General features: G+C 46.2%; 1 protein-coding gene across 1 annotated transcript; it reads right to left on the bottom strand.

Moving 5' to 3' along the window:
* Positions 1-1,375: 1,375 nt before the first annotated feature.
* LSMEM2 (leucine rich single-pass membrane protein 2) lies at positions 1,376-10,348 on the bottom strand. Its single transcript, XM_081185929.1, has 4 exons — positions 10,195-10,348; positions 5,074-5,214; positions 3,209-3,448; positions 1,376-1,904 (listed from the first exon to the last, which is right to left on the bottom strand). The coding sequence occupies exons 1-4, from the start codon at positions 10,322-10,324 to the stop codon at positions 1,771-1,773; spliced, it is 645 nt and encodes a 214-aa protein (XP_081042055.1). The 5' UTR covers positions 10,325-10,348; the 3' UTR covers positions 1,376-1,770.
* Between the last annotated feature and the right edge of the window lie 1,957 nt (positions 10,349-12,305).

Here is a 12,305-nt window from a genome sequence, read left to right as displayed (position 1 = left end):
CCTTGCACTTGAGTACCAGGAAATCAGCAAATGGAGGAATCTGGCAGTATGAAGAACTGTCGCTCACCGTTTTGCTTCCCTCATTTGGCTTCTCTGTAATGTATTTTTGGGGATTTTGACATCACAAATAGGATAAGTGTGTGTGTGTGTGTGTGTGTGTGTGTGTGTGTGTGTGTGTGTGTATAAAGCTTCAAACCTTTGCTGTCCAGACTGGAGACATAGCACATCATCGTCACAGAGCAGAGTTAATGGAAAGTACGCTTTTTCTCCTGGTACCTTGCTCTATTGATCTCTGAAACACATTGCCTCACTTTCATAGTGTTGTCAGCAGAAAATGCCCACGTTGGCCTATTTGGCTTTAAATCGAGAGAAAATATTAAACATAAAGTGGTAGGTGAAAAGCCATATTCCTATCGACATGACCTCATCAGCAGTGGTGTATGGGCATAGAACTTATGTCTGGGGGTTGAAAAGTTGCAAGCTTCATAGATATTTGCAGAATTAATCAGGGGTGTCCTGTTGTGCGTCCTGCAGCTCAGGAGTTGTGCTGTGCCTTTCCTTCCCATACATACTCAGACTCCAGCTGAGTTGTGCAGATCTGTACAATGACTGCATGCATTATTATTATTTATTAGGTTTGTTAGTCGCTTGCGATCTGAAGGTCTCCAAGCGACTTACAGTACTTACCATGTGATATGTACCCCCATATCACAAGACATATTGAGTAGTTCCTCCCAGAAAGCAATTGCTCAAGAGGATTTGCCCTTGCCTAGTGCCAAACTGAAGGGTTGTCCTAACTCTTGTGTTTGGGCCACCAGGAATTCTGCTGCTGGCTTCCTGCCATTCTTTTTACTCCGGGTTCAGTTGTGAACTTTGGGGCTGGTGCATCAAAGCAAGGGAGTCTACATGTCTGCATTGCTATGACTGTAGTTAGAATCAGAGTGTAGAATTCGGATAATTTCAGCTATCCCTTTTTGTTTTAAAATAAAATCTAGCTTCCTTGAAGAACAGACTGGGACCATGCACCCGATTTTTTCCTTCAGAAACGGTCTTGAAAAACGAGTATCCGGAATCCTGTGCACTTTCGAGTGGGGGGGGGGCAGGAATTAGGCGCTAATTAAGGAAAGGACAGGCTCATATGTCACATTTACATGCAATTGTTCAACAAAAGCAAGGTATTGTGGCTGCAGAGAGGTTTGACATAGGTAGTTCGAGCTGCTTCCGTTTTAGCAGCCTGAGAGAACACAAGGGTTTCCTTCTGCTCTGCTCCAAGCCTAGTTTGTAGGCCGACGGTCCCTCTTCACCAGATAGAGCCTGGGCAGATTTTAGTGCTGATCAGTTGAAGAGAGAAGCACAGCTTGGCAAAGGAAGCCTGTGAGTTTCATCGTCATTTATTAAAACATTTCTGCAAAGGTGCCCCATGGGCAACGATTAAAAGGTGGGTATAAAGTAGAGCAACATAGTGCAAATAAGGTGCTGAAAATAGTTCTCTAAAGTGTATCTGAGGCGCTGAGGAAAGGCCCTCTGCATCAGTCTCTTCCTGTCTGTCCCTCCTCTCTTCAGGCAGATGCCAGTCCTGCAGCCAGTGCTGCCCATAGGGCACATCAACCTCGGCAGCACCCCACCAGTGAGTTGGGGGAGGTTGCTTAAAGGTTTGCATAGTCTAGACCAACACATGTCCATCCTCAACGTGCCAAGCAGTGAGTCAATTTCCCCATCCGGCTCCCCCCAAAGAAAATGTTTGCGGGGGGGTTAAAAGGTAGGACTCTCTCAGGTTTGAAATCCTGAATCGCTGGCATTTAGCTGCCTCCATAGCTGTAGGCTCACAGCTCTCATTTCTCGGATGGCCTCCTCCTGGGACTCCAGCCACTGGGCAAGGACACGCAGTGACTCACGCTGCAAGACTGCAGAGAGGAGAAGCAGAAACCACGTGACTAAACAGCCTCTCTGTTTTATTTTTCGAAGAAATGTATCACAGGCACTGTAACTTTCACCATTTTGACACTCATTTTCAAGAGCAGTTTACCACCAGGCACATCAGACTTGCATGTTGCCTTGCTAAGAGCGAACTGAGGAGCTCTTCTTCCAATATAAATTGTCTGAAATATTTTACAGACAGAATGTTGATGAAGCAGCACTATGGGAGCCGTCACCAGAACGATGAGGGAGCAAACTCGTTCTCTGGTGGAGTTTGAGGGACCCCATTACATAGAGAGGATTCCCCCAAATCCAGAGGCCACAGAGGACAATCCTAATGCTGAAGATTACATACCTTGGTTTATGTTATTCTTGGACCTCAATACCATACTTCCCGTTCAGGCAATCTGTAAACGGCCCTAATATCCTCAGATGAAGGACGGTATATAAATTTAATAGTAAAATAATAAATAATTCCAGTGACAGACTCCTTCATCAAAGCAATGGCTGAACAGCCATGCTGTAGTGGTTTTCCTGCATAAGCCGAGGGCTGGACTACATGGTCTTTTGAGGTGCCATCAAGGGACCCCAAGAGTCCTCTCGTCCAACCCCCTGTAAATTCTAAGACCCACTAGCTGAGGGGCAGCAGTCCTCTGGTAACTAAAGAGTGGTTTGGAAAAACTTCCTATTGCATTGGTCAAGAGTACTTCACATTGGACTTCAGCACAATCTGTTTCGGTCTGGGGATACTGCTTTTTAGTATGTCCTTAGGTCACATCTGTGGCAGACCCTTGGCAAAATGTAAGCTGAGGTATAGCTTCCTGGAAAGCTGGATGTGAGGAGAATAAGTTTACAACAGTTGCATCCTTAGAAGTGGATGGGTGAGAATTCAAGTGCTCCAGGGGAACAGGCTGGATTCTGTACCCCACAAAGTAATGGCTCAGGATCTGTGGTGTATATATGCATTTGGAAGTTTGACAGAGAGTGCTGAGGATTCCACAGAATGGGGTGCCGTTTGAGCTACTGTTTTAAGCCTATGTTTCTCAGTGGATGCCCAAATAACTTACCTGTTTTATGGTACTTTCTCCTGCATTGCCCAGAAGAACCACTATGGGGCATGATAGGTCCTCAGTTTCCTACCACCCACATTTCATCTTGCATACGGTCTGTTACCTGGGACTGGCCAGATGGAAGTCCTTGGGTCCCACAGAGCCACCCTCATCCCTGGCCCCCATGGTTCCCACCAGGAACTCCTTATTGTCAAGAACGGCCCACCAGCCCCCGAACCTACCACTCAGATACACGGCCAGTGTGGCTAGGCCGAGGCTGGCCACTACGAGCACCCCGAGGAGAGCAAAGAAGCTTGCGGGGCAACATGTCGGACTGAAGCAAGGGCAGCAGGTGAACGCAGGGAGGAGATGGAGATTCTGGACGGGTAGAAAGGACGTGTCCTCTTCGTTTGGGAAAGTGAAATGTTTGGAGGACGTGCTGTGGGGAGTCCATGGGCTGTTGGGCTGAGATGGGCTGCCCCCTGGAAAAGAAGGGGAGAGAGAGAGAGGAATGAGCAGGAGTGGGGAAGCAGCCACTGTTGATTTATATTAGGCTGGGGGGGGGACCTCATGTCTAGGGCCTCAAACTGCCCCCTTAGGCTTCTGGCTGACACAGGGCTTTCCCCAGGCCACAGCCCTCATAGGTCCCTCAAGTTATTTTATCTTGTGTCCTTGAACTGTTGGCAATGCCTTGCTTACCTGGATCAAAGGACTGAGAGAGTTGTGTGAGAGGAGGTGTCGAATCCTGACTCGGCCCCAGACACACTGACCAGATGTTTGGAAGCTGTGGCTGGATGGTTACGTGGGAGCCGGTTGAAGTTAAATCCTTCGAAGACAGAGGTCCTCTGGATGGGACGGGACGATATGGGATTGAGGGGGCAACTCCCATCTCTTGCGGGGGTGCAATTAGTGCCAGCACCGTCCGTTAAGAGTTTGGGTGTAATCTTCGATACCTCCCTCTCCATGGAGGCGCAGATTACAGCTATAACAAAGGCGGCATTTTTTCATCTCCGCCAAGCTAAGCAGTTGGCTCCTTACCTCTCTCGCCCTGACCTAGCCACTGTGATCCACACGACAGTCACCTCCAGACTGGATTATTGTAACTCGCTCTACGTGGGGCTGCCCTTGAGACTGACCCAGAAACTCCAGCGGGTTCAGAATGCTGCGGCGAGACTCCTTACGGGGTCCTCGCTGCGAGATCACATTCACCCGGTGCTATATCAGCTGCACTGGCTCCCGGTGGAGTACAGGATCAGGTTTAAGGTGCTAGTTTTAACCTTTAAAGCCCTATATGGCCTAGGACCCTCGTACCTACGGGACCGCCTCTCCTGGTATGCCCCACAGAGGAACTTACGGTCTTCAAATAAAAACATCTTGAAGGTCCCAGGCCACAGAGAGGTTAGGCTGGCCTCAACTAGAGCCAGGGCTTTTTCGGCTGTAGCTCCAATCTGGTGGAACGCTCTGTCACAAGAGACTAGGGCCCTGCGGGACTTGACATCTTTCCGCAGGGCCTGCAAGACAGAGCTGTTCCGCCAAGCCTTTGGCCAGGGCACAGCCTGACTCCCTCCTTTGGCAATCTTCACAGAACTCTACCCAATGGTTGCCATCAATTTGATTTGAAGTAATTTTTTAATGAAATGATTTTAAAATGTCTTATTTTATTGTTGTTAGCCGCCCTGAGCCCGGCTTCGGCTGGGGAGGGCGGGATATAAATAAAATTTATTATTATTATTATTATTATTATTATTATTATTATTATTATTATTATTATTATTATCCTCTGAGGTCTCAAGACTGGAATATAGCCTGCTTTACACAAGTAAGAGTCGCATCCACTGCTCTGCCCACTTCTGCCTCAGCCATTCTCACCCTGCTCACCTCCTGCTGGTTGCCCATGAGGAAATGTGGCCTTTGGGCTAAAAAAGTTTTCCCACCCATATTAGCCCATGTAATAGCCCAGCGCCACCTCAGCTCACAGTGTCCTGTTTTCATGGGGAAAGCTCATTGCTGGTCTAGGGTCTTCTTCCTACTGCTGAACTGCTGTTTAGTTACTCTGGGCACGCATGAGGTTGCTTGAGTTCAACTCAGGGTGCTGGGTACTACATACCTTCTGAGACCCGGCCGCTCTCACGTCCGCCGGATGCATAATGCAGGTCACTGATGGACTCTACCGCGTGCAAGTTTATTTCTGCCATGCCATTTTCAATGAGTTCCCTATCAGAGGAAGCAGCATCCTTCGCCATGGTGTCTGCACAGGAAAGAGTGGTTTGGCGTATGAGAGGTGGAAGAGCGTCACTGCTGTTTTCTTCAGTAAGGAAGAAGGCTTTCCTAGAAAAGACCTGATGCTCTGCTAGTGCAGGAGGATAAGAGCCTCCCTTCCCCCACTCTCCAGTCTCCATTCACTCTCTCTACCATCCCACCAAGTCTTTTGGTAGATACCAAAGAAGCCGCTCCCCGTAATCTGTTCTCTTAACAATTGTCATTTTTCTAGAGCTCCCGTGTGCTTTCTGTTATTACACTTGCTGGTATGTTTGATGCAACAGCTCTGCCTTTACCCATTTTGTGTGAGACGAGGCCCTCAGAGACAGTAACTAGCAAAGACTTACACCCCCCACCCACTCGGGTTCTTGTGAACCTGAGACCATCTTCCATTACCAATTGGCTGAGGCAGCTGAAGCCCCCTGACTTTAATAATAATATAATACTTCAGATTCTGCCACTTAAGAGAATATGCACCACTTACCCTTGCTGTGTTTCTGCCCTTTCCCCATTTAAACTTCTTAGCAGCACATCCAGGGACAGGATTTCCAGTGCCTCTTTAGCAGGGATGGAATCCTGGACAGTCTCCGCTGTCCTATGTAATAAGTCCCTGTACCTTAATATAACCACTGGCCTCTTCCCGTGGCCTGATTGTACACATACCATATGACCCAGAGGCTCATTTGTCAAGCTGCAGAAATTGCAAGCCTGAGCTGTATATGTTGATGCTACTGCTACCTGGCTCAGCGGCGTAGCGTGGGTTGTCAGCACCCGGGGCAAGGCAAGTAATTTGCGCCCCCTAACCCCTAACCTGCCGCCGCTGCCAGCTTCTTCTTGCTGCTGCCTGGTCTGGTCTGGTGTGGTTCTCTCTCGCGCTCAGTGCTGCGCTGGGCGGCCGCTGCACTGTCCCTCCCCCAGATAGTCCCTCGCTCTCTCTCCGCACCGCACGCCTGGCACCCACCCCCTCCACAGTGGGCGGCGACCCAGCGGCTCGGATCGGATTCGCACAGCCAGCACTGCAGTGAGAGAGAGTGAGTGAGCCAGGTAGGGGCAGAGAGCTGCGAGTACTAGCACGCCCTCCCAGATGTTGCGCCTGGTGCAGCCGGCCCCCCCTGCACCCCCCATGCTACGCCACTGCCTGGCTGTCATTCCTTGCCTTTCGAGAAGCAGATTTATGCTTTCGCATATAGATCTTCCTAGTTACTGACTTTTTATTCATTGCTTGTGTTTCTTTCTTTGTGCTTTCCCAAACTCTTTAATGGTGACACAGGTAAACATTCAACAGGTGAAGCCTATCAGAGAATTGTAGACTTGGAAGGGACTATGAAGATAATCTCTAGTCCAGCCCTTTGCACGCAGAAATCTTTTGCCCAATGTGGGGCTTGAATCCACAATCTTGAGAACAAGAGTCTCACGCTCTACCAACTGGAGATATAGACAACTTTGCCTGGGGAACAACTGCCTGTTAAATAGTAGCTGAAAGAACAACACTCTGCCAGGGTGGGGAGAGGACTAAGTTGGCAACCTTATCCTTAGCAGGAATGCTTTCCTGATTACAGAAGTGTTGCCAGCTAGGTCTTGGCTCAAATTTACAGGCACTTTGGGATCGTATCTTTCAAGGACACAAAGGACATGACGACCTAATTACACTTAGCACAGCAGTGTCACCTTTTCCCAGAGAGGGAAAATACCTTTAATTACAGGATAAGACAGAAATTCAACATGTGACATTCTCTCTGATTCTCTGCTGGAATAAAAAGGCCACAGTTGTGGAATTTCTGTTTGCTGACCATCTGTTAAAGGCACAGCAGCAGCACTGGAAAAGTTCTTACACTTCCACATGTTTACCCAAAATTAGTTGTGCTGAGATTACATGTGTGAAATTAGTTTTTTTTTTTGGGGGTGCCATTTTTAAGCACATTTTATAGGTGAAGTAGGTGGGCTGTACACTACGCAAGTGCCTAGACAAAGAAAATGCCATGTTAATTAATCAAAATAAAAGAGGTTAATTGTAGAATTGTAAAAGGCTACCATAAAAATGCTTTGGTTGAGTGGAGAAGAATGGTCCTTTCAATAAAAACATTGGGTGTGGGCCAAATTGCTACATGATGTTAATTGCTATAACACGGCCCTTAGATTGTGTTAGGGAGCAAACAACCATGTTAATTGATAATATGAATACGGCTGTAAAATGGAGTGGTTATTATAATCAGGGTGAATGACTATAAGAACTGAACTGAGTGTTGAAATGGGAGGCATTCCTATGAAAGTTAGACACGTAGACATAATTGCATAGCAGGAGGAGCCAGGCTACATTGCCTGATCTTGCCTGTAATATCTCACATCCCACCAACCCAGATCCCTATGTCCATGAGTTGAAAGCAGACATCTGCAGAGGGATGCCTAGTCACACACAGTTGAACATTTATTTATTTAATAGCATTTATGTACTACTTGGATGTAAACAGAGCCTCTAGTCTAAGTGGTTTACAAAAAATAAAATTCTAAGGTTGTCAATAAAAGACAAGTTAAAAACGGGTATTTTGAAAATTCAAAATATAATTTTGGACTACATCTCCCATCATTCCTAGTTAGCAGGACCAGTAGTCAGAGTTGGGCATGTGATGGCAAGAGGGACACTTCATCCCTATATGTGGAGATTTTCTGAATAGTGCTTTGGTTGTGTCAGAATCAAAGAATATAAAGCATTTAGCTGTGGATTATACTTCAGTGTGACTTGGATTGTGATATATATTTTCCAAGTTGTCATGGCAGGGTATTGGGGAAAGTTGGCAATTAGCAATAATGGTGCCTCAGATTAACCTCATTGGCTACGATACTGCCACTGCTCAAAGCTAATGGGACTTACCTCAGCAGTAAAAAACTAGTGCCTATGTCTGGGCTGTACCACTTCTGAATGCAAGGGGCATAGAATCATAGAACCATAGAGATGGAAGGGACCCTGAGGGTCATCTAGTCCAACCCCCTGCAATGCAGGAATCTCCGCGAAAGCATCTGTGACATGATGCACATCCTCAGTGTGTGCATGTCTGCATCATATGTGTGCTCGTTCCCTTCCATACAGAAAGACTTCCTGAGAAAGGTAAAACTAGATGTGAGGGAGAAGGGCTCCTTTTCACTGACATAACTAGCTTTCTGTGTGGAGGAAGGCTTGCCCCCTCCCGACCACAGATGTGCCTTCTGCCATGTGAAAACTGGGCCCACTTGCTGCTATATTTGCTAGACTGTGCAGAAAGATTCTAGTGGGATGTTGCAAGCTCCCCTTTTTAAGCAGTTAACTTACATCTCAGCCTCCGGAAGTATTTTTCTCTTTGAACATCAATTCCTTTGCTTTTAAAAGTAGTTTGTAACAAGTTTATTTGACTGATGTTCAAATGTTCATCTGGTTCCCATTGAACTTAGAGGATGTTTCTGATTCCGACAAGGAGTCACATTCACATCTGAGAGCGATGTTCTCATACAATCAAGCTCAGCTAGAGCTGGATGGGGTCCATTAACTATCCAGCTACATTTTGAGGGCCCATCATATTTCCTGCAGCAATCGAGTTAAACAGGATCTTAAAATGTAACTTTGGCCTTTCTCCAATGTTCCCTTCAGTTGCCAGTTCCATATTACCCATGTATCATTTCCACAGTGTGGAATGCAAGGAATACCAAGACGCAGAACAAAGCTTTTGTTCCTAACTACAATTTAGGGCAGTCTTGCTTTCAACATTTCAATCATCATGCAACAATGTGTTTGAATAGGCACGCAAAGTACTATTTTAGGGCGACATCTGTCTTCACTGTAGCTGAGTGAGCAGGAAGCAACTTTTAATTGCTTTAATTTGCATTGCATTGAGAAGGAATTGTCTGTGTGAATCAGGTCCTATTGTCCTCTATTGGCAACTCAAGGGCAGGTCATCTTGTAAAACACCACAACTGTATTATTTTGAAACCCTATGTGGTCTGTATATTCTGCTGCATGGGCAGAGTCCTACAGCTGAAGCAGGTTTTATTGCTGAAGCAACAGAGGCAACACGCCACAAGGGTGACTCCTACCCCTAGGTTATAGTAGTAAATAGGCCCACATGGTTGGGTAAAAGTGGAATCTTTCCTGAAGCAGCAAATGGGACTGCGGTGAGTAAATGGTATGAGGGAGGCTTAGTGTTGGGGCTTGCACTGGGCTCTTCAATAAGCAGCCACTGCCTCTGAGTCAGGAGCCGGTCACTCTGACTGGACGGCACATGACAGGCTTCCATGACTTGGACCGAAGGCAGCAGGAGTGACTCAGCCATGTCTGAAGAAGTGTGCATGCACACAAAAGCTCATACCAGTAACAAATTTAGTTGGTCTCTAAGGTGCTACTGGAAGGAATTTTTAAAATTTTGTTTCAGCCATGTCTGAGAGAGTTAGCAAGCGTGGGGAGAGCTGTGGCTTAAATCTCAACCAAATAGGCTTGCACCTAGATAATTTTTGTCCCTCTTGCCTGTGCCAGGATCAGGCTCTTATGGACAATGTGTTTCATTCCTTTGAACCTGTTCAGCTACAGCAATATGCTCTCAAACCTCTGCTTTGAATTTCTCAGACCTGCACCAACTACAGCCACCAGCCAGGAAAAGCTCAGGTCCTTTGACAACAATTCCCCCACAACCCCCACATAAAGTCGAGAGCAGCCAAAATTCGCTCTCATTTCCAGCTGCCACCCTCATTGCTCACTGGGCCGGCGGCAGTGACAGACGAGCTGTCCTCTGTCCTTTGAACATAGTGACATGGCTTGAGACCCAGGCTATAAGAACTGAACTGACCCAGGAAGGCAAGAGAATCAGATCTCCTGGTCGAGTTTTGCAGCCTGGCCCTCCAAAGAGGTGCTAGAGTCACGTCTCAATGACTAGAAGATTAACCCTACTTCAACACGCTCTCTACAACTCACTCTCTCTCCCCCCTCCCCAAAACCCCCAGACCATACCTTCTCCAGTGTCACTGGACATCCCTAGAACCAGAGTCCTCTGTGTGGCTGTTGCAGAAGCTGTGAGGGGCCTGTGTGCAGATCCCCCTGGGACCTGATGGGGAAGTAAACACAGGCTTCTGCCTGTCATATCAGCTGCTCAAGCTTAAAATAGGAATAAGTGGAGCCCAAGGAGGAGCTATAGATAGAGACCAAACAGAGGGGCTGGAGAGGATACAGTGGGGGCTTATGTTAAGTGAGTGCTGGGAAAAGAAAGAGCAGGCCGGCAGAATGCAGAAAGGCTACTGTGTTGGGGAGAGAGACAATGTGGCAGGAAGGCAACAGTTTCCTAAGAACAGCAAAGGTAGGATGAAGGAGTCAGTATGGAGGAGGGGGAAAGCACAGAACCCTTATTTATTTAGTTACTGGCTCTCCCTGTCTCCATATTATTAGATCAGGCTGAGAGTGAGGGACTGGCCCATGGTCCCTCACTCAGCTTCATGGCTGAGTGAGGATTTGAACTCAAGCCCTAGCCCAACATTCCAACCACGGCTCTTAGGTTAGCGAAATGGAAAATCAGATTATTCTCCCTCCTGAACAGAGATCTCCCCACCACCACCAAATTGGTAACAGAAAGCAGCTAAGCGGCATCATTGCAAATGTTTTATCCGATTTTAAAACGCCTGAACTAGTACACTTCAGTGTGAGTCAGTGAACGGTGCAAGACTGAGATTTTTGCCCAGGGAGCCAAACTTATATACTTCCATATGTAATTTTGTACAGATTCTACCTACTTAGAACCAGAAGAAACATCTTCAGGTAACTTTTCTCCTTGTTTTAAACAAAAACAAGTGTGGAAACAAATGTATCCCACAAATATATAAAAAAACCACTGTCATGCATTCACAGTTTGCCCTTTGATATTTGAATCCGTATTTGTTGTCTCGCCATTTATCTGATACTTAAAATTTGCTGGCTGACACTATATAGTGGATGATATTCAATAATTATGCAAAACACTACAAAAGCCTTGAACAATTCCAGTTCTGAAAAGGAGAACACCCAGTCCCAGAGCAAAAACAAGAAGAGTGGCATGACTTGATCTCGCTGTACAGTAGCTTGCCATTTTCCCAGTTAATGATCAACCCTAAAACATCCAGATAAGCCCATTCAGTCATATGGAAACATATTGTGTAGCCTTTCAGGCACAACCAACCAGAAAATGCTCTTTTAAACTAATGACTGTTCCTATCAAGTTGGGCTTGCCCCCAAAACAAGCATGGTTGAATGCTGATATCATTTAGCATTTCACAGACAGAATTTATATTTAAAAATCCAAAGCTCCTAAAGTAAGAATCCTGGAATGAGATAAAGCAGAAAACGAAACTTACATTGCTTTTATGGTTATTTAAAGAACCACAAAGAATTGCTTTGAAGATGCTTTTATTGAAGCTACGTTTAATCCATTTTTAGCCCATTAAACCTTCATACCATTATTCTAACACCATCCTTAACTTTCTCCTTTAGCTACTTGAAGATTAGAAGGGAAGGGGCAACAATGAGTGTGGCCTGTCTTGTGAAGAAATGCATTAATGGAGCTGGGATGCTAGTATCTATAATTATTCTTGGAAGCTGTTGGATGTCTTGTTTTGGACGAAGCGCTGAAACCCTTCTCTCGTGATGCAATGCCAGCCTGGGCTGAGATGTGATCTTACTGGGTTCTTTTTAACTTGTGGAATTAGCCATAATAGCGGAACTGAACTCAGCATTGAAACCTACCACATTCCGGGGTAGCGTGCTTGTGAATATCTCATGATAGCAAAAGTACAAACAACTGGGTTGGTGGGTTGATGTCTTGCTCTGTTTGTGGGATTATTGGAAGCATGTTTGGCAAAGGGTGCTGGACTCCACTGAGTCTTCTAACCTTCATTTTTTATGAACTTAAGATTTAGTGACACCAATACTTGGAATTGCTGAGACAGAAAAAAAGAAACATGTGGTTTATTTAAGGAGCCAAAAACCCAGCACAGATGCATTCAAAAGCTAGGCAACTGGACCAGAGCCTCCCAGGAAATTCTGGGAGAATTCACAAAGTCAGAGGGAAGAATTCAACATAGGACCATGGCAATCAT

The sequence above is a fragment of the Podarcis bocagei genome (assembly GCF_964188305.1).
Source record: "Podarcis bocagei genome assembly, chromosome: 2".
NCBI classification, from domain to species: Eukaryota; Metazoa; Chordata; class Lepidosauria; order Squamata; family Lacertidae; genus Podarcis; species Podarcis bocagei.
Note: the sequence above shows the minus strand (reverse complement) of the source record. Positions and strands in the feature narration are given on the sequence as shown.